The following is a 22549-nucleotide window of genomic DNA, read 5'->3' as shown; positions in this document are numbered from 1 at the left end:
AACCATTTATTCACTGTAAATCCATTTTTTCCAAGAGCGGAGATATACCAACACTAATAAACATTGGCTGCATTCAGCAGAACGTTTGTTTTGTAACTGTTGGAAGTTTCCTTCGTACTGATTGGATCATATTTTTAGGTCTAGAAGAATGGTCCTATCTCAGCAGACAATCATAAAACGGTTGCAAAACTGTTGAATCTGCTGAACGCAGCCATAGTATGCATGTTCGATCGCAATCAGCCGATTAGCACAACTTCCTTACGAATCTCGTCTACTCTATCGATAAAAAGCTACAAATAACTTTCTTTCCATTCGTACTGCGATATTAAGTAATGATCGCAGCGCATTCGCAAATATAATCTTCAATAATAATCCCGTATACTGTCTGCCGGCGGTATATGGGAGACTCACATCGCAGTAAACATTTCCGTGGCGTTAATCTTGTTTCGGCGTCGATGATCGTCGAGTGACGGAGCGTAACGGTGAGGTGGTTTGACTGCTACTCGGTATAGGTTCTATCATAGCTTGTAAATTAGGTATTTCACCCGTGGCGGTGTCGCAGCAATCGTTCATGATGATCCCGGCGCCCGGATGGATAAATGCGAGACTGCCCTCGCTGGACGAAGCTAAGCTGGTTGAGAGAGGAGGAGATCGTTCCTTAGGCGATGCCGAGGAAGCGGGATTACCTATGGGCGAAGCGTTGGAATACGTCGCGGTCTCCAATTTACCATGAAGCTCAAGTATACGGCCTTCTAGAAGAAGATTGATTTCCACTTGTGCCCGATACTTGGATTCAACGGCTTCCAATTCAGACGCATGTTGCTCCTTTGTCTCTTGCAAGAGCCGTTGCAGATTCACCAGTTGCGTCTCTTTACGCGCGTCTTTATTTTCTAATTCACTCAAGCGTGCTTTCAGGGCTTCCAAATGTGACGATCGTGATTCCAACTGTCGCCGAGTATCTACAAAAGAATTTTGATAATACACATATTTTTTTCCTTTCGCGCAAAGTATATCATTCTCAAACTTTCAAATGCTTACTGTTTAACTCTTCTGTACATGATTTTTGAATCTGTGCCGTTTCTTGTTTGGTTGTCGGTGAGAGAGTACTTGTGTTTTCTTCTAATCTTAATTGCGCCTACGGGAAAAAGATACGGATTATATGCTATTATGTTCCCATAATGTACAGTAAATATTAATTTATCAAATAATTTTTTCAACTTAAATTTTTTTAAATCAAGTTTGTTAACATAATTTCTTAATTTGAAGAACGAGTTACCTCTCCTAAAAGCACAAACTTTTTCTGCATAGTATCTACAATGTTTTCCAGTTCTTTGCCACGGTCCGCAGCCTTCAATGCTGCCTTAAGCTGATGTCCTGCGTTGAAAAGTTCCGCCTCGACAGAACGAAGTTGTTGCTGCGATTCAGTCGTCTTCTTTTGTTCGTTTTTTAATTCCAATTCTAGATTTTCTAGGCGATCTCTGAACGCATGGCTTTGTCGTTGTTCTTCGACGCACTATGTAATAAGTGATTATTAGTCTTTTCCAATATTTTTTTCTTTTCTGTAAATTTTTTGAAAATAAACTAGATACTTTAGTTTGCCAATGATGCATAGTTTCTTTATATTGTTCTTCAGCCTGATGGGCTTCCCTCTTATTAAGCTCCAATTGCTTTTTCAATTCTTCCACTTCTCTTTCGATCATTTTTAAACGCTCAGTCTGTAAGACAAATAATGTCAACAGTCGCATAAAAGTTTAATAAATATTATGTATAAATTTCCTCTTCCGAAGCTCGTGAGTCTCTTAATTTACCGAGCAGACGTCGATTACGCTCAGCATGGATTTCCCGTCGCTGCCGTTCGAATTGTAGTTGCATTTGCATGAGTTGGAGCGACTGATTAGCACAAGTTGGATCTATACCATCGTCTTCTGCTACGTCTTCTTCCGCATCCTCCTCCCCTTTCTTTTTTTGTTTCTGCCTGGTACCATTTGTTCCTAAAAGAAACTAGTATTTCACTTCACTTATCAGAGATACATGCTATTACATGTTATACACAGATTATTTCATATTTACTCGTTTTACTAGAGAAGCTATTCGTTCTCGTGCAAGCCTCGATATATCGATCGAGCATACTGATTGGTGACATTCTCGAATCCGAACTCTCTTGACTAAAGTTTTGATTGTTCTGATCTAACATTCCTAGCAGCAGATGCTCGTATGGAAATAAATCACACGTTTGACTGCCGGTATCCTCGCGTCCCTTTGCTTGATCCGTCACGTCTTCGCTATAACATTTCTTCTGCATTTCCATGTCCGGACAAGATCTGGAGTGTCGAATCTGCGCACGTAAACATTCTTTTCATTGCTGCTACAATGCAAAACATATGCAATAATCTTTGAAAATCTTTGAATTCTTCGATACTTCACTTTGTGCGTTACGTTTGAATTTGGATCTTCAATTGGGAAATGGCATTGGGAGTACAGTCGAAGATAAATCTTTTGCGATAAATGGGATAGAGTGCCATACGTGTTCCTCTCGCTTCGTGCTTCAGATTGCGCTTCATACTTTGGCATTTCGACTGCTCCATTTCCATGTGAACTGACAATCTCCAATACCTATGTTAGAATATTATTAGATACCACACCATGTCTGCATTTATTCAATACAGGATGTCAGTAAATTGCTCAAACCTCTTGATCTTCTTGCCAAGAATCATTCTTCCCGTTTTGACTTATAGCCATTTCTAAGAGTCTTCCATTTTCTTCGCTATTACTCAATGATTTTTGCGACTGAAAAACATGTTGTCTGTCTACCATTATCTTACTTAGTCTATTTGAAAGAAATCCATGTGTATTCCCTGCAATGTCTGCACTTTTTATTCCAGAGTTTACAGAGGTCGGCGTTGATGGCCGAGAAGATGTGCCATTGCCCAACGCGTTCAGAGCACGCACTGCGCTGGATCCCAGAGGCGCTTGTCTCATTGATAATTTTCGTAAATCCTGTGTAAAATATAGCATACACTTTCGAACGTAGAAGAAAGCAATATTTTAATAAATTTTTGTATACCTTAACAGGAGTTGTTTCGGGGGTAGCTTCTATAGCAGCCTCGGGCGGGGAAGTACCACTTTTATTGTTATTAGGCGTCGGCGGAGCAGAACGTGGCTCATGAGATGCGTTTTGTGCCGGGCTATGCGGTGGCACTGTCATGCTCGGTGACCAAAACGCATCATCTTCCCCATTACTATTCTCCACGGTCGTTACTCCTCCACAAATGTTTATCGGCGCGCAAGTGATGGAAGATTGATCTGTAGGTGCATAAACAAAGTCATCATTTTCTATCATTCTTCGGGAATGAAAGACATAGGTATGAAGATGATAATTAATAATGCTGACCAAGAGGTGGAGTGCACCGAGAGTTAACTACTCCTAAAATTTCCTCCCGACATTTGTCTAATGTAAAACGACCACATTCTATCACAATATCGTGATGTTCCATTTTTTTCCACCTGCGACGCAACAAAAAAGAAGCAACAATGATTTAGGCAACGCCGTATGACACAAAATATGTTTAGTATATATGTATACCTAGTGGCTGAAATTTCTGCATCCTTAGATGCTGTAACAAGAGAAGGGTGCATACGCACAGAATCCAACATTGGTCTAATAGTATGAGTAAATGTAGCCAATTGATCACGCTGAACGTATTGTTGCTTCAGGTATGATATAAAATTGCAAGGATACATCGCGTACAGTCTATGAAATAAGCTGTATAATCCTACCTATAACCAATGGTAAGGTAAATAGTTTACGTTAACGTCATGACACTTGTAAAACGATCGCAAATATTCACCTGCAAATGTATGAGGTACAAATGGTCCTTGTCGATGACATTTGGTACTGTGGTTGAAGTAAAAGGGGTAGAAGGAGAAAGTAAGGATTGATGATGATGATAATAAGAGGCCAAGCGGCCGAATACCTCAAATATTTCTGGCAGATATGGCCCTAGAGCAGCAGGTAACATTGGTAACAACATTACTAACAGAAGAAGGGCACTCATAAGTGGTAATATATCTGTCTCCACCTTAAAAAAATACAGTCTTGTAAAATAGTATGTATACATTTAATTTTTTCCAGAATTTAAAGAGTTATTTTTAAATCAAATATACATATATTCTAAATGTAAAATTTTTAATTAACTCACATTAATAATCATTGACGTATGAAAATTATGTATATACAGCATATAAATTATACGCATCTTAAGTGAATCACACTTATGTTAAAATATACAAAAATGCAGAGTTGACCAATTAATTTTATAAGTTTCATTCGTATCTACATCAATAAATATATAGATAAAAAAAAGAAACAATTAAGAAATATATTACCTTAAGTAATTTGAGTAGATCTCTGAATAAAGCATGACTGGCTAGCTTGTACAACCAAGTAGGCTGACGTCTGGCTATATGCCCAAGCAATGTGAGCGCATGTAATCTCTGTCCACTATTGCCAGGTTTTGAAAGAATGTCTGACAAACGATCTAACAGATGTTTATCATGTGGATCTCGTACACCTGCTAATACTTCTGCTGTCCTCGAAGAATTTGTAGAAAGATAATAATCCAACAACCCATTTACCAGCCAATTGTCTTTTGCTGTAAATGATCCAATGTAGTTTAAAAACAATCGTATTATATCCAACACTACAAAAACGCATGTGTATTACTCACTGCATAAGAAATGATCATGGAATACTTTTTTGGTCTCTTCGACCTCCCCAAGTTTATTCGATTCCAGTAAGTAAAACAGATCGGCGACACCTGCAGGACCGACACTCATCTTGACTTACGGCTTGACTCAAAAGATTCCTACTCTCTCATGGTCCTTCGATAATGACGCTCTGAGCCATCAGTCGTCTGTCACGCAAGACAGGCATTGTCTGCAGTGACGGGGATGCCAAGGTACCTACGGGAAAGAAAATATATAGTGTGAGAAGCAGAGGATCACAGGACAATCCTGAGATCTCGCTGTGTCAGCAGTCGCGGCTGTCAGCGATTAGTGTCCGCAAATCGCTGATCGCGGGAGTCGAGTCGAACGACACGTCAGTTCAATCACTTCATACGAGAACCATACGTCGCGAGAGAGTCGCGCGATCATCCGGGCGAACTGTCAGCACGCGTATATTTTTTACCCACTGCACGACACTCGACGGGAAAGCTTGTCGGTCCTGTTCCGCGTAACCGCAAAACTGTCAATCGCCTCGACGGCGACCGGTCGCATGATAAACCCTGTGGCATGCGCGTATCCACGACATCGGACAAATCCCAGCGACAAGACTCGCGCGTATCGGAGAAAATTAACCAAAGCAACTCACCCGAATCTCATCGAGCACCTCCACAGGCAAATTCCTGGAGTTCTATGGCGACTGGCGAGCTCGGATGGTGGGAAAACCTCCATATATCTTCTTCAGGGTCTCCTTGGTGCTGCCATCTCACCGCTGTACATCTAGCATAAACTTTCGCGTGTCTAGATGAGATCGTCGCCAGAGAGTCTCTGTCGTCGCATATCAAATTGTCAATTATCTCGCGAATTTTTTATCCAATCGATAATTCAAATTACAAAATTTAACGATTTATATAATTTTTTGAATTCCTTTCCTTTTCATCAAGTAAATTCGAACGTTAATAATAAAGTTCGCCATGGCATTCGATAACCCAATAGAAAAATTTTTCTTCTGGGGACAAGGTTTGTCATTAGCTGGAATTCCTAAAGATACGTTTTCCCATTGGATATCAGAAAATAGTAATTGGAAGTTTATACGAAGATTAAAAACTAGGACTAAATTCCGATTAACTTAACATGCGGTTAATCTATTGGTAGATTTTAGAACATTTCAAACTATATCATTATTTCTACTTTAATTTTTTTTTACATATTGCGAATAACAAAATAATACTTTCTTAACAAAAAATAATATTTATTTGATAATTTAATAATAGATCATTGACTTAATCAAATTCAAGCGGCAAAATTGCTTAGAGTAAAATTTCTAATTAATGTATAATTATTATTATTCCTAAAGTAATTTTTTTCGACACAAACAAAAAATTAATAATTTAATTATAAAAAATTAATAATTATATCTTAACAAAATAGTAGATGTACTTGATTAAATTAACCGGCAATTATATCAATCGGCAGAGATACTTAATATAAAATTTTTATCTGTATAATTTATTATTCATATTTTTCTTAATATAATTTTTTTTATATATATGTTAAGCAATAAAAAATTCTATTGACGTTAATAAAATAGACGTTAATAAAATAATACAGATAAGAACATGATAAGTTATTAGTCCATTAAATCAAATCTAAATTTGATCAAAAAGAGATCCTTTCAATTCGGGAAAACATTACGAGACTGATTCGAAATGAGAGGAATGATAATTACAACAATAATCTTATTTTATATCTTCATTATATATTTCTGCAACCATACGTTGCGTTCTGTTACTTTGTAAATTCAGGTAAATTTTCAGAATATGTATTTAATTTTAAATATTGAAGAAATACGCTCGTTTAATTCTTTTTAACATATAAAACATGATGTAAAAAGTCGAATTCATAATTTAATATACTAAAAAAAACAATTAAAAGTAACATTTCTAATGTTAAAGAATTTGTTACCTCGAAACAGTTACACAAGTATATGCTTTGACCAAAAATCAATGATTTGTTTACAAAACTAACTGAAGAAATCTAAAGACCATCTTGATACGGACTTACGCAAAAATGCTAAGAGAAACATCAAATAACATCTCCTGTACACATAAAAAATCCTCCTTCAAAAGTTTCATAATGTAAAACATGAGGTATAAAACGCCAAATGAGCATATTTCATAACTTTTCGCGGAAGATCCCAGATGTATATCTTAAACATTTATCGAAATTCAATATATTATTCTACTAATTACAAATAACGCAAGTTAGGGCAGTAATCTTATGTATAACAATACGAGCACGCGATACATACATATCGCGCTTGATTGATATATGTACAGTGCATGCTCACGATCGGCATCATTTTATGGAATCAGGTTTCGCCATGATCAAGCCGTGATCTCGAATGAAGGAATACGTTAAGCTAGGATTTAACGTTTTGACTGCCCGCTCGTGGATATCGCTGACTTTCTTTGGTTCTCCGTGCTGCATCTCGTATTTGATGTATTCTAACCAGATGGACGTGTCGTGAGTCCCGAAATCAATTATCGCCATTTCATAAGGCCGCCGCACATACTTCGGTATAGTCTCTGGCTGTATAAGCTCCAGCGAGATCATCTTCTTGTGGAATTCCAATGAAGTGAGAGGTTGAAGGTAGAGTTTGTCGTACGCCTTGCGAGCTGCACGAATACCTGAGGAAGAGCGAAAATAGATACAGATATCGTAGAAAAATCATTTCTCCTATTAATAGGAATATATAATATTTAAATTTTGATAACAAGGGCAAAGTAAAAAAAATTAATGTGATTACCTTTCGTTAAAACAAGCCATTCAAGCCACATAGTCTTAATATCTTTAGCGATTAGCGGATACTTTAAAGCCGCTTGAAAGCTCTCCTCGACCTCTTCCAAACTTTTTAGCTGAGTATGCAAGATTCGCATTTTCCACAAAGGTAACGCTTTCTCGCCTAATTTGTTCGTCACCTAATTCATAAAATTCTCAATATTGGCAAGATCAAATATATCGACAGTTTGCAAGATTTATTACCTCCGGAAACATAGCGTACGCTTCCTTCTCCAAACCACATTGCAACAAATGATTAAGCCGCGCGTGCCAAATACCGACGCCGTTTGGTATAATGTCAGTCGCTCCTTGTAGTACTTCGTCCAGTTTTTTTCGCATGCCTTCATCGTCCTTGTTCGACTCCTTGTCGGCGTTCAATATATCAATCTGAATGCGATAGCCATTTTTATATATTTTACAAAAGAAACAAATGTTACTCATTATTATTTCTAAACATTCTTCAAATTAAAAAGATTTCAATCTGATAGGTATTTCAATTGTGTGAAAAATTCAAGTAGACATTCTTAAAATAAATGTATAGAAACTATTTTTTTTTAATTTAGATATATGAATTGTAATCAAATTTAAGCAAGTATTGTTTATAATTATTAAATTGTGTATACTATGGATATTATGGAAATATTGAATACAAACCCAGTGTAGATAATGTTCTTCTTTTAGTTTTTTCACCCGATGAGCCTGTGTGAAGGCGGTTTTCAAGAGTTTTCTTTTCAAATTTGGCAATGATCGCATATTGCGATTAATTTCCAGTAAGCATTCTATGTACAGCGACCAGATTTCTGCAGTTTTGATTTTCTTTATAGCAGTCTGATATACTTCGATGCACGATGTGATGCGAGCCCTCAGAGATTTTTGATCAGCATTCTCCAATTCCATCGCTGTGTCACTAACTGGTTGCGCTAAGCCTTGCAATTCACGACGTGCCAATGTATCCCACATTAAAGGCTCATGAGCATACTCTCGAATCATATCGCTATAATTAAATTATATCTTCAATTTTTAACTATCGTAAACAATCATATTTAACAAGTTTACTATAGTGACACATGCGTATATATACCAAATGATTTTTAGCTGCAATGGCTTGGTGTTATCGTGTTCATTTGTGATGTTAAGCAAAGCTATTATAAATTTAATATCCTTAATACGATCAAAAGCCTGTTGGTATATGAAAAATGCCGTTTTCAATGGAACTGGAATTTCGCTATCGTCTGTTGTCGATACTGAATCAGTGTGGCCTTCCTTGTTCTCAGAGTTTTCAGCATTAGCAGAAGTTGTCTCAAAGCGATTGTCCAGTTCGAGTCTATAAAAAGAAATGCAGATGCATTTTAACTTTAAGTGATTGGAAGATTGCAAAAAATTGAGAAATGCACTTTGTACTTACTTGAAAGCATCAGTATATAACAATTGAGAGTTAGGATGAATCTGTAAACCTCTAAGGAGATACTGCCGTGCGCTATGCTTATTCTTATTTTCCTCCAATTCCCAATACGCTGCTATGTGCCAGCATTTTGGCTTATCTCTGTGTACTTGCAGCATTCTGCCTAACATATGGTTGATATTGCTGTGGAAGTGCTATGGAAATAAATAATGCATTAAATCATACAAGTACAATGAAATGACAATTTACTTATTTCGCTACCTACCACATGCTTACAGAACTTCATATAAGCAACCCAAAATCGAATATCATCTTGAAATTTAGATATCGCCTCTTTGTACAAGTTATTTATCTTATTAGTTATGCCATAGTCGATGACCGATCTCTTTTGAGTGATATCATATTTCTAAAAAAAAAAGAAAAAAAATTTAGAGTACATACAATTACTTATATCCATTATATAATACAATAAAGAAGTTGGTGCATTTTAGGTGATTTGAGAAGCACACAGGGATCGTTCATTGCGTTCACCTTTTTTATACTCAATTTTACTTGCTGAATTCGAAAATCTTAGTTAAAATTGTCTTGGTATCCTGGAAATTTCTTTCACATTTTGAACAGAAGAAAACAACAGTTGATTTTATCACATTTTCTTGAATCATATCTGTGAATTAACTCTTTGTTTTTATCTTATTTTTTATTTAATAGAAGTGTTCCTCTCATTTTAGATTTCTCGAAATCTACACATTAAGATTTCTCGAAATCTGGTAGACGAGGATAATTTTAACTACGATTTTCGAATTCAGCAAGTGAAATTGAGTAAGAAAAAGAATGTGAACACAACGATCTCTGCGTGCTCCCCAAATCGCCTAAAATGCATCAACTCTTTATATGACAAAGTTTGGATATAGTAGATACTCACATCCCTTCGTTGCTTGATCAACTTTAGCAGATCCATTTCATACTGTATGTATCGAAGGTAGTCTTCCTTACTCTTTGTGAATCGTTGAATTTTATACTCGTATTCTTTGAGTTTCTTGGCGATGTTCCTGAAAATATATAATAACAAACGTCAACATTTGAAGACAATCTTCGCAATGCATGCACGCGTACATAACCTGAATCAATGTTCGCTTACCGAATCTCGTTTTTATCAAAGAGCTTGAGCTTCTCCATTTGCTCCAGCTCCGGGATCATGTCCTGACATCGTTTCTCCACGAACTCCGCCATTTCTCGGGAATATTAGAGAACACTTAGAATAATCCAACAAGAAACTACATACAGAAGGTCTGTTCGCGTCGCAAGCTCCAACATGCTCCTACTCGCTCTATCAAACGCGTTGAGTAAGGGTGAAATCACACGGTGCGGAAAAAGACTGCGGAATAGAGAATGCGTCATTGAAGCAACCAATCAGCGCTATTCCGAATAGCGCTGAATAGCGCTGATTGGTTGCTTCAATGACGCATTCTCTATTCCGCAGTCTTTTTCTGCACCGTGTGATTTCACCCTAAGAGTTATGGTAGGGCTATTGGAACATGCGACAAACCTAGAAAACATTTACAAGTAAACGCGAGCACAGCTCCGTTGCATCAACGGGCGAACCGGCGAAAATAAACGGGTGCGTTCAGCAGAACGTTTGTTTTGCAACTGTTGGAAGTTTCCTTCGCGCTAATTGGATCATACTTTTAGATCTAGAAGAATGGTCCTATCTCAGCAGACAATCATAAAACGGTTGCAAAACTGTTGAGTCTGCTGAACGCAGCCAACGACAATGCGTTCAGAACGTAGCTAGAGCTCTCGAATGAATTGGAGTTTGCGACGTCCGATTGGTTGCATTTCTCTCGATTCTCGAAAAGTCGGCGACCTGATCATGCGCTTTCCGAACATGAACAAGTCGGCGATGGTCGGTGTCGTCGGTGATACAGTTTCGGAACACACGAAAGAAGTCCTGGTTTCCTAACCTCTAATTTGAATTTTCCACGTGAAGATACATAAACATTTAATACATTACGAACACTCCGACAAAAGAATTGGTAAGAAAACATTTATTTATTCTGAAAATGAATTTGAATTTTTTAATGCGAACTAATGTTTACGTTTTTAAATTATTAACCTATTGCGAAGAGGAATTTATTTTTACGAGATGAATGATACCTACTTACTTAATTTTGTGCATAGCTGAATTAAAATTTAATACTTAATTTAATCAAATAAGCCTAATTTTATTAAAATTGGAAGCCAGGTAGCTCAATTGAATAATTAGCAAAATTGATATCTGTATTGCGAAATTTAATAATGCACAAACTCGTCAATTCAATACAAGAATCTATGAATCCATATTTAAAGGTAACATGTAATTACTTTGAAGTAGAAGTTTTCAGTGTTGTATTATGTAAGTTTATTAAAAAAAAAAAGGAAAAATTTTTTATAAATTTAAAAGAATTTAAAAGTTCAGAACATTTAAGAATTTAATGCAAGGTTTTGAATATCAAAGTGTCTATTTTAATTAATCGAGTCAAGAATTAGACCAAAGAATTCATAAGGTAGGAATCATTGAGGATTAAATATATATATATATATAAAATTTTAAAATTCAGAAAGATTCAAACCTTTAATGTTCTTTAATAAATTCAAACAAATAATCTTAAATAATTATATATGCTTTTCTGTCAGTGCAAGAAAAAATGACCAGGTATGCAAGAGCAAAAGGATCCAAAGCTTCAAATGAGAGATTACCAAATGAGGCTACACCATGGAATGTAATGAAACAGCAAATAGAAGAGAACAAAAATAAATCTTTAGAGAAGAAAAAGTCAGCAAAGGAATTATTGAAAGAACATGAAGACTCCTTTAACGATAGCACTAATGGAAATACTCAGAAATGGGCAGAATTTGAAGATAATAGATCCAAGTTTGATGAAAGAAAACATAAGAATTTAAATTCAAAACGAAATTTCACAAAAAATTCTGAAAATAATGTAACATCTGAAAGTAATGTAAAAGAATCACAAGAAACAGGAGAAAAAATTGAAACAGATAGCAAGACAACTACATTTTCTAACAAAAAGAAAAAGAAGCAAGACATCAATAATACAATTTTAGTATCTAGTGAAAAAGATTCTGCACAAGAATTGAATACTCCACAAGATACACATTCGAATTATGTTGTATTGAGCAAACGACAGAAACGGAATCAGAAAAGAAAATTAGAAATGTCTAACGATGGGTCTAAGAAATTTAAAAAAGATGTTTCTGGCAAAAATAGCAATATACACATAAGAGAGGAAAAAATGAAAAGAAAGAGAGAATATAAAAGAAGAAAACCAGATGCTGGTGTCACCAAAATAATAATCAATGGTGTAGAAATTGAAATTGTCATGTATGATAGATTCCCTGTTAAAAAAGAAGATGCAGAAAGATTGGCAGAACTTAAACAGAAAATGATAATGAAGGGTAAGTACATAATCATATTAATATACGATAGTTTTAATTTTGAATTCTACAAGAATTTATAAAAAATTAAATATATTTATATATATCCATCAACATGTAAAAATCTTCATGGAACTTAAAAGAATTACTTTGATTTTTTCTTATATATTCTTTCAAATTTTTCAAATATAGAAACTGAGAAATCTTAAGAATCTAAACCTCAGAATCCATAGATTTAATTAAAATATTTTGTACCAATAAAATAATAAAGTATTATAAACTTTAATTCCAAAATATGATATTTGCATTGCATTCTATGATTATTTAGGTATACCAAAATCTGAAGTGGATCTAGCGATGAAGCTGGAGAGACGCAAGGCTGAGAAAGCTTTGGCAAGGATCAGGAAACTCGTCTGCTTCAATTGTCGTAAATCTGGACACAATCTATCCGATTGTCCTGAGCTTGATCGCAGTGAAGCCTGCACAGGCATCTGTTTCAAGTGTGGTTCAACAGAACACACCCACTTCGAATGCAAAGTTAACAAGGATTCCACCTATAGATATGCAAAGTGCTTTATTTGCCATGAGCAAGGTCACATTGCTATGCAATGCCCTGATAATCCCAAAGGAGTTTATCCTCATGGTGGTTGCTGCAAAATTTGCGGAGCTGTGACACACTTAAAGAAGGATTGTCCTGACTTAGTGAATGCCAAGGAAGATACCATCGTTACAGTGGAAAAAATGGATAATTCTGCCATAGAATCTTTGCAGGAAGATACAAAAGAGAAATGTGAGAGTAGTAAACCAAAAAATAAGATAATTAAATTTTAGGCGATGTACTCTTTCACAATATATATCTACAAACTTGTATTATATTTTATTATACTTTTTTTATTGGTATTACATGTATGTACTTGCCAAAAAATTCATTCTTTTATTTTTCAGAAAAAACTTGTTGATTTTATTGTTTTATGCAATAAAATCTCTCTCTCTCTGAAATTTTTTTATTTTTTAAGTAAACATAGATTATGTATAAAAATTATTTTTCAATTATGAATTTATAAAATTGTATAACACTTATAAATATGCATTGTAAAAATATATATACATGCGAATATGCAGTATAGATAATATTATATTTTTTAAATAAAACTTACTTGCGATATATCTTATTTTGAATATCTCAATTTTCTTAAAAGAGTATTGATATCATAATAACTGTCTTACACTTGAAATCTTTAAAATATTTATAAAAATGATAAGATATATATTAATATAATTTCTTTTAAACTATTTATTTCTTGAAATATGATTACACTTAAAGTAAGCAACATTATAAGACCCATCATTAAAAATATTTCTGTATTATAATCAACATTTACATATATAACGAAGAACTAAAATCCTCTACTGTACATATGCATTATTACAGAGAGCACTTTTTGCTATGTGAGTACTGTATAATATAAAAGTTAATTGTATCAAAACAGTATTTTATTTCTGTTATTATAAATAGATATATTCAAAGAACATTAACAGCATTGAAAAATAAACTACTTAAAAAATCTTATTTTATAAAATAAAACAATTTAATTTTAAATATTCAAATTTTAATTTAAAAGATTAAAATTTAATTAAAAAATTTGTGAGATAAGTTCATATCATATTTTGTAAGTATTACAATCATATTTCGCTGTTGTCCTGTTAGTATATATGTAGTTACTGCAAAATTAAACTGTAAAATTCTATATATTTGTACATGCACACATATGTATGTAAAATATGTGATATATAATTAAAATAAAAAATTTCATATTCCTAGTAACTTGATATTTTTGGAGTTGACACTTTGTAATCCGTCAATAAACTCATATTGCAGTAACTCAAACTTAAACATGCATCGTAATAATGTTAAGGTATCCTGTACATAAACATTGAATATCAAAAAAGATATGGGAAAGAAAAAAAATAGGAAAGAAAAAAATATGAAATGAGAGAGGGAGAGAGGAGAAAGGGAGAAACAACTAAAGAGAATAATAAATGATGAATTGTTTTCTCAAATTGATAGAACAATTTAAACAGAATTCATTGTAGACATAGGCAAAAATAAGGGAGGCTATTTTGATATATGTACATTTTAATCGCAATGCATATAATATAATGTGAATGCATATAAATATCTCTATATAAACTGCAGCTGCACTTTCGATTAGAATTTTAATTTGAAAAATACACATATACATATGTATTTCTCAAATCAAAGCAACCTGTATATATATATATATATGCACATATATATAATACAGGTGGCTTTAATTATATATATATATATACATATATGTATAATATAGGATGCTTTAAACATCGCATATTTCCTCTTGTAGTCTAAAAGAACGACGTTGTTTACTTCAATTAACATCGTACCATCGATAACCTAAGTTACAAGCCATTAAAAACTAGGGATGAATTAAGATTTAAGAGTATTAACAGATAACAGAATTCTTCATATGTGATATGAAGTACTTTTTACTGAAAGTAGAGCTTTATTTGATATTTGTAGTGCTATTATATAAAACACCTAATATTCACAGTTAAATAAGATGTAGGATGTAAATAACATAAGACTCTTTAATATGCAATTATTACAGGAGGAAAATCCTATAAGAGCTGAAGTCGCAGTTGTCATACATCATATATTACTAACGTTAATGTATTAATATTAACATTACTAATATTATATACATATATCGTTACTAATATTCTCATTAGTATATTTTGAAATATACAAATGAAATTTATATATTTGTACTATTATTTAGTAGTTAAAATACATGCCGTATATAGCAACTGTGATTTAAACCATTGTAGGTATTTTTCTATGATTAAATAAACTTGTAAAGAAAGGCGCGAATCAATGAAGTTTTTAATTATTTTAATTTTAGCATCTAATATATATTATTTCGCAAATATAACGACTTATTTCTAAAAATATATGAAATGCAACCGATAGACTGACGAGATAAAGTCACGAAATATTTTATCATCTTCTCTGAACACTGTATATTTGTTAAGTGATAATGGTGGTCAAACAATTGAACTGCAAAGTGCGCAGCTATCGCTTCTTGTTTACCAACATGTCATTTACTATATCCTGAAAAAATATATTCCAAATCAAAAATTCTCATTTATCGGCAAAATGACGCCATTTCTTTTGCCTTATACAAAATTGAAGTCAAACATGATTTATTTTTAAAAACAATGAAAATATTCATTATCTTACGTTGATGTATAAATTATAGAACGTAATTTTTCGTTTAGTCAAAGAATGAAGGAAACAATTTGCTCTCATTTATAATTCATATACATATATCATTTCCATATACTACTCGGAAGCAATTCATATGCGAAATTATTCATCGTAGACTCGTTTTGAGAAAGGCGTTTAAAGAATAATTTGGTGAGTTTAAAAAGTTCCCCAAGACTTCATGTGTTTTTATCTTGTGTAATATAATGTCTTTGGTACCAACACACATATATACTATCTTTATTTATATCCCATTCTCATAATCAATAGTGATAGATGAAAATTACAATGCAAATATCGCACGTGCACCTGCTAAGTAGCTTCAGCTTTGTGCGCCGACTGAATGATCTCCTTTAAACATCGTCCAAACTCCTCAATAATGAGACGCTGGGACGTCTCGTCGTCAACCATATTACGTTCCGCTTCTTCTGCTTGCGCCATTAAACATTGACATGTTATCTCCACTACTTTCTCCGTCAGAAAATTGAATGGCTGTCTATAATAGATAAAAAGTAAATATAACTTAAAATATATAATAAAAATATATGAAATTTACATACTCCTACTATCATACTACATCTATATTACCTCTAGGTTTCTTAAAAATTGTAATATTTATAAAGAATATCTTGTCATACCTTGTACCAGTATTAGATGTTGCGGGTGGCCTAAACGCCATTTCGGATAGTTGTAATTGCGTCTTATTTAAACTAAGCTTAGTCGTTTTGACTGTTTCGGCCGTTTCCGCTAGATCTTTTAAAGATTTCTTCTGCAGAATTGGATCAACAATATTGCGACAACCTATACACTTACAATTTCCAGAACATGGAATTTTTGCCTGAAAGAGAAAAATATATTTAAATTTCTTTATTAACAAATAGGTATATATATTCAAAATTATTAAATATTGTTAAAATTTTTATATATAAAAAAATTGCATTTTGAACATTTTATATTAAATAAGCAATTACTGAATACATTAATTACACATTGTCAAGAGGAAATATATAGAATGTAATAAAAGATAGAAAATTAAATTAAAATCAAGTGTTTTGCTGCATTTTTACAAATCAAGAAAAAGTATATCTACAAGCTTAATTGTTTGTTAAACAATATCTATGTACTTTAAAGTACCTCGTAACATTCGCAATAATTTTTTAGGCAACCACTACGTTTGCAATTGCAGCCTTTGTTATGTCTCCTTATATCTTCGCCAGTCTCGCGACCTTTTCCAATTTTAGGCCGGAAGGCGTTAGGGTTGCGTTCCAAGCAGGATTTAATTGCACGCTGTCGTTCTTCCTCGTTACCAAGATTGTTCGAGCAATTATTGCAATTGCACATGTGACAGAATTCACCGTTTGCAAAGCAATCGCAATAACTGTGAAAAATTTCTATTTAGATTTTATTCAAATAATATGAACAACACTTAAATTAAAACATAAGCAGATTGCAAGCAGATTAATTTTGCTTTAAAAAAAAAAGTTTCACTTTTTAATAATCTCTAATAATTTTATAATGATGTTTACGTCAATTAAACTTGCTCAAATTTCAAAAATTTTTTAGTAAGGAATATTACGTACATGTTAATGAATACTTTTAAAAAGATGTTTTTAACTGTCAGACTGTCAGATATGAAAATAACAAATGAAAGTAAAAATCCAAAGTCTATACGGGGTGTCCCGAAATTGTTTGCCAAGCGCTCTTGTGTAGATAGAGCGGACTAAATTGAGTCGAAAAGTCCTCTACTATTTTGCAATTTTCGCAATAATTAACAAGATATTAAATTACTAAAAATCGTTGAATATTGGCTTCCAATAATTTTTTACTCAAATATTACAACTTTACAGACAAACAGTGACAGACAAAAATTATTTATTTTCTTCTCATAAAGTTATGAGGATTTTTTCAGAATTTTTTAATACCGTATTTTCTCATGTTGGTAAAAATAGTTGCCAATAAGCAACTGAAAAAATTCTTAAAGAAAAATTTTTTCAATAAAATCATAAAATTTTTTAATAAAATACTTACAGCTTAAGACACTGTGATTTGGTGCAATTGCATGGTTTTCTTGGCCTGATACCATTTGGCTCCACATTGCTGTAAACTCCTCTTTGAGAATTCTTTCCATCGATTACACATAAAGTTGCTGTAGAACTTTGTGAACTGCTTAAAAGACCTGGCGTTGTTGGAGACTTCAATTTTACCTCATCTGTTGACTGCTCAAACGAAATAGCAGTATTTTATATATATATAAGTGTTTACAAAATCGTATAACTTAAGATATGCATATTTTCAGAAAAATTATGTGAAAATCAACTGCGATACTTTATAAAGATAAAAAATATCTCGTAGGCTTAAAGTTTATTTTTGAGCTTATTTAATATTAGTGCGTAAGAAAAAAAAGCATACAAATTGAATGATCACATAAATGGATATTGAACCTGTTGTTGTTGAATATATTGAGCAGGTAGAACAACAATGTTCCCAACATTCGGATTGGTTGACAAGACTGCCTGTCCTGATGCTAATTGGCTTAATGCTGACGCAGGAATTGCCACCGCATTCTTCGACTGACCGCCGACAGCTGCGGCAGCAGCAGCTGCCGCAGGTATGAGTAATTTTTGACCACCACTTGTTGTTAATGTTGCCTTTGGTGCAACAGTTCTCAAAGACTGATTTCCAGTATTTAGCGGTACAACCTGAATAAAAATCACATAAAAGAATGTTACTTATGATATACATTTTAAATATTATATAGCATCTAAAATATTGTAAAATATTATGTTAATATTAATGGAATTTCTAAAATAAAAAATAAAAAACACATGTATAATTTTTCCTCTATATCTTGATGAAAAATTGATGTTACTAAATTTTCATATACCTTTACAATCTGTTGCTGATTTCCTATTTTCTGACCGATACCTACAGTCTGAAGTGTTGCGCTAGCCTTTGTTTTTCCTACAGTAACAACGTTGGTAGATCCTGTTGAAGGGGTACTAACTAATCTCACATATTGCACCTGAAAGAAATTGTATTAATATAATGCATGTATACATATATATATATATAGTTACAATTAATCAATTAGGAATAAATTATGAGACATACTTGTCTTCCAGACATCTGAATTTGATGAACTTGATTTGATCCAGTCACAATGTTCTGATTAGCAGGTATTCTAATGACTTGTCCACTTCCAAGTACATTGCTAGGTTTCAAAGAACCCTAAAGAAAGAATTTTTATGATGTATATAATTTATCGAAAGATGAATATAATTTTCAAAATGTAAAAGAATTATTTAAATATAATTCATAATCTTTCAACCTGTCTAATGATCACTTTCTGTGGATTTTGCTGTGTGGATGATTTGGCTGTAATGAATGTAGGCGGTTGATTTGCCGTCGTTGAGGACTTGGCTTGAATACTCAGAGTTGGCGCAGGAAGGATTTTTGTAGGTGATTTTACAGTATTTGTTGGTATTATGGTCACTTTTGATTGCTGAGATGTCGAAGACTGTAGCAACTTGTTCAGTATCACACTCTACAAAAAGATAAAAGGATATATAACTATTGTCGCGCAAGGTGCATATAATCTGTAATAATTTGTATCACATAACACGAGACAAACCTGCTTTGGCGAAGATGTTGGCAAAATATGTTGTTTGTTGGTAGAGAGTATAGTGCCCATCTGTGCCAACGTTATATTTTTCGTCGGACTGACATAACTAGAAGAGGTATTATTGAGAAATTTAATCCCTTGAGCCGGCTGATTTTCGCTTTGTGAACTCGTGATGAGAACTTGCTGAGTACCAGATTGTGATTGGTTTCCGGTCAATATCATCTTCGTGTATACCTATGAAAGATATTGTAATTTAATATTTGATATATTATTTTACGAGGATAACGCATGTATAGCTTCATGTGAGAATGGTCAATGAGTCTCAAGTTTGATTCTTATAGTATGCTTCGATTTTATACAAGGTTGATTGAAAAATTGAAAATTTTAAGTAAAAAAATTTTGAGTAAAGAAATATAATATAAAGGGTACCCAATCCGAGAATTCATATTTTAATTGAATTTCAAATGTATTATATAATTCTACAAAGAATTCTGAGCATCATATCTTACGTTACGCCCTTGCGAGACATTCTGTGTTGTCCGTTTCAATGTAGCTGGCTGCGAAAATTTAACATTCTGCATGTTATTGATCGTGATATTCCCAGAGGCACTAGTTGTGACAGACTTGGCGGGTTGTGTCCTTAATTGAACGACGCTTCCATCCGCGGATTTTCCGGTGATCAGAGTCTGTGCTAAAGATTGCAACTGTTCCGCCGAAGCTGATGGTGGATGTGAAATTTTTAAAATTTGGCTGGTGCCCTGTCCACTCACAGGTGACACTATCATAATAGACTGGCTTTGCGTAGTTGGACAGATGTTTGGTTTTACCTAAAGAAGAAGTTTTTATAAACAAACCATGGCATTTGAGTGGTGGTTTCAATTGCAATTGGAAATGTTACCTGTACTGCTGACACTGGTACTCTCTGCACAGTAGGCTTCGTTTGAAACACAATATTCTGGTTGTTTGGATTGGCTAATGTGTAAACGTGCTCAGTCTGCACTTGCTCAGAAATTTCAGCCATCTCCACATCAGGTACTGTCGTATCAGTCTCAACGTTCTCATCGATTACTATCCGTTCATCTGTCATAACTCCCTCCGAGTTTATGCATTCAAGTTCTGCTTGAATATTTGCAAACTCCTCAAAATCATTCGACGGATACTGCTCGTTGCCGTGAGACAAACTCAGTGCGCTGAGATCGCTGTCTCCCAGTGTGCGCGAATCCAGAGCCAAGGGTTCTACTAGAGCCCTTGTGTTTTGTCCCTTATTATTATTAGTGGACATGACGATGATACCTGAGCAAAAATATCAGTGTCGTGGAATGATAAATATTCATAGTCTGTTCTTATTTTAATAACTTAATGTCTTAAGTAATGTCTTAAAATGTTAATACAATCTTCTGATTGACTTATGACATCTTGAAATTACTTAAACAGTTTCAAATATAATAATCAACTGAATACCGATCATAATGCAAGTTTACAGTCCAATAACAATTAAATGTAAGAAATATAGATTTTTATTTATATGACATCAATTCTGTTTGCAATGCAAATAAAAGAAATAGTTTTATTTGCCGAAGTAATACTTTGTACTGCAGTTATGTTTACATGTTATATGCAAATATATTTAGGAATTCTTCTAAATATATTTACATATAACATGTAAACATAACTGCATTATAAAATATTACTTCGGCAAATAAAACTATTTCTTTTTTCTTTTCGTAGTGATATTATAATGAATATTATAATGGTCTTGATTGCAAAAAAAGTTCTTAAAAAGTAAAGTATTTCAAAAGCAAAATGTATAATTAGATAGATATATGATCAATATTAAAATTAAAAACAGGATCATTCATAAATAAATGAACTAAGTACGAGTTAATAAAGTTACTTACAATATTAAATTTTAAACTTACATATTCAAATTATTTAGAAACTTGTTATGAAGAAATTGGCCTCAAAATAAGACAATCTATTGTGATATGAAAAATGCTGAATACCATTCAGATAAATATAATTAATCAAGCCGTGACTAAATAACAATCACGTAAATTTACACACACTCGCCTGACAAGAAATCCAAATATTTATTGTTCTATCACGAGCGCGATTTTGTTTACTTATACGAACACAAGATCTATACGCTAATAATCACCTCGATTACGCCGCTCGTTGCCAACGTGGTTAAGGATTTCAAAATGGTGTGGGAGTGATTTAAATTCTTCGTGGTCGTGCTTTTGAAAAGTCGCGGGACGTCGATACGGTCATTCACCCGAGTGAAGTTTGACGCGAGCGTGTATTCGAACACGCTGAACGCGGAAACGAATTCGAACACGCTGAAGAGGGAAGCAAAAAGAGTGACGGAGAGAGGAGGGAAAAAAATGAAAATAAACCGAGAGTGCGGAGCGCGAAGTCGTCGTGGAACATCAGCGCCATTTCTCGGCGGAACGCGCCATTTTTGCGAGGCAGATTTTCGAGCGCCAAGCACGACGGGTCCGCGGGGCCCGACGCGGGGCACGCCGACGGACGAGATGTCGCGGAGGACGTCGCGAGCGACGGCGCGCAGCTGAGACGGCGTGGATCCTAACCTCAAACGGAGTTTTCGTAGATAGCAGCAGCGGGAGGGGAAGGGAAAAGGGGGCAACCGAGCGGAGTCGAACGGCGAAATCGAGGCTTCGTGAACGAATCACGATGCGAATACCGTCCGTTGCTCAGGATCCCCAGACAAGCGACGTTCCGGGACGGTGCAACGAGCTCGGCGTCGCGCGTATTTTGTCACCGGGCAAACACGTACCTGCGCGTTCCTTCGATAGCTCGAATTGTTCAAAATCACGCGCCCACCATTGCTGGCCCACAGTGCATCGCTGTTGCGTGTGAAAATTGCGGCTGGGAAAATGAGCGTTCCGCGCGATAACACGATCGACCAAGCCGATCGAGCAAAGCGTACGACGGTAGGACGGATATTATCGTGTGCGACGGGCACGGACGGGACGTGGACACGATTTCGCGCACTTTGCGAGTCGTCGCAACATTTCTCGCGCTTACGCGGGCGAAGATTGAACGGGTTGAACGACTGACGAGCAAGATGGGAAACTCCCTGCACGTATTGTCGAACGCGACACCGCGGCGCCATCTGGCACGAAGGATTAGTAGCAAAATGAAAGAAATGAAAGAAAATGAAAGAATCTGGCAAAAAAAAAATGCGATGGTCGGCCTCGTGAAT

At 34.4% G+C, this 22549-nt stretch overlaps 4 protein-coding genes across 7 annotated transcripts; 1 reads left to right on the top strand and 3 right to left on the bottom strand.

Annotated features, from left to right (window-relative positions):
• Window positions 1-157: 157 nt before the first annotated feature.
• On the bottom strand, window positions 158-4897 carry Tsc1 (tuberous sclerosis 1 protein hamartin). Its single transcript, XM_018452764.1, has 14 exons — window positions 4728-4897; window positions 4387-4652; window positions 3849-4079; window positions 3584-3777; window positions 3392-3504; window positions 3065-3303; window positions 2689-2997; window positions 2425-2613; window positions 2071-2335; window positions 1766-1991; window positions 1590-1731; window positions 1277-1513; window positions 1039-1135; window positions 158-959 (listed from the first exon to the last, which is right to left on the bottom strand). Exons 1-14 carry the CDS (start codon window positions 4834-4836, stop codon window positions 436-438), a joined length of 3141 nt encoding a protein of 1046 aa, XP_018308266.1. The 5' UTR covers window positions 4837-4897; the 3' UTR covers window positions 158-435.
• A 1779-nt stretch (window positions 4898-6676) lies between these two features.
• LOC108725489 (U3 small nucleolar RNA-associated protein 6 homolog) lies at window positions 6677-10275 on the bottom strand. Of its 2 annotated transcripts, none has more exons than XM_018452529.1 (9): window positions 10104-10275; window positions 9888-10014; window positions 9219-9371; window positions 8969-9159; window positions 8645-8887; window positions 8218-8557; window positions 7768-7950; window positions 7532-7703; window positions 6677-7412 (listed from the first exon to the last, which is right to left on the bottom strand). In XM_018452529.1, exons 1-9 carry the CDS (start codon window positions 10193-10195, stop codon window positions 7081-7083), a joined length of 1833 nt encoding a protein of 610 aa, XP_018308031.1. In that variant the 5' UTR covers window positions 10196-10275; the 3' UTR covers window positions 6677-7080. The 2 variants fall into 2 exon arrangements, with proteins under 2 accessions (XP_018308031.1, XP_018308032.1); XM_018452530.1 differs by having other exon boundaries at window positions 9231-9371.
• A 552-nt stretch (window positions 10276-10827) lies between these two features.
• Window positions 10828-13228, top strand: LOC108725510 (zinc finger CCHC domain-containing protein 9). 2 transcript variants are annotated; one of them, XM_018452554.1, is made up of 3 exons: window positions 10828-10998; window positions 11639-12418; window positions 12726-13228. In XM_018452554.1, exons 2-3 carry the CDS (start codon window positions 11650-11652, stop codon window positions 13226-13228), a joined length of 1272 nt encoding a protein of 423 aa, XP_018308056.1. In that variant the 5' UTR covers window positions 10828-10998; window positions 11639-11649. The 2 variants fall into 2 exon arrangements, with proteins under 2 accessions (XP_018308056.1, XP_018308058.1); XM_018452556.1 differs by lacking the exon at window positions 10828-10998 and adding an exon at window positions 11424-11508.
• A 2164-nt stretch (window positions 13229-15392) lies between these two features.
• LOC108725565 (Myb-interacting protein 120) lies at window positions 15393-22185 on the bottom strand. 2 transcript variants are annotated; one of them, XM_018452660.1, is made up of 13 exons: window positions 22121-22185; window positions 20222-20616; window positions 19833-20150; window positions 19333-19557; window positions 19030-19245; window positions 18813-18929; window positions 18586-18723; window positions 18143-18400; window positions 17730-17917; window positions 16836-17079; window positions 16340-16539; window positions 16011-16197; window positions 15393-15548 (listed from the first exon to the last, which is right to left on the bottom strand). In XM_018452660.1, the coding sequence occupies exons 2-12, from the start codon at window positions 20603-20605 to the stop codon at window positions 16014-16016; spliced, it is 2472 nt and encodes an 823-aa protein (XP_018308162.1). In that variant the 5' UTR covers window positions 20606-20616; window positions 22121-22185; the 3' UTR covers window positions 15393-15548; window positions 16011-16013. The 2 variants fall into 2 exon arrangements, with proteins under 2 accessions (XP_018308162.1, XP_018308161.1); XM_018452659.1 differs by lacking the exon at window positions 15393-15548 and having other exon boundaries at window positions 15746-16197; window positions 21482-22127.
• Window positions 22186-22549: the final 364 nt, after the last annotated feature.

Source organism: Mycetomoellerius zeteki, unplaced genomic scaffold, assembly GCF_001594055.1.
Source record: "Mycetomoellerius zeteki isolate Tzet28-1 unplaced genomic scaffold, Tzet1.0 scaffold35, whole genome shotgun sequence".
Lineage (NCBI taxonomy): Eukaryota > Metazoa > Arthropoda > Insecta > Hymenoptera > Formicidae > Mycetomoellerius > Mycetomoellerius zeteki.
The sequence above is the reverse complement of the archived record's forward strand: the minus strand, read 5'-3'. Positions and strand labels throughout refer to the sequence as shown.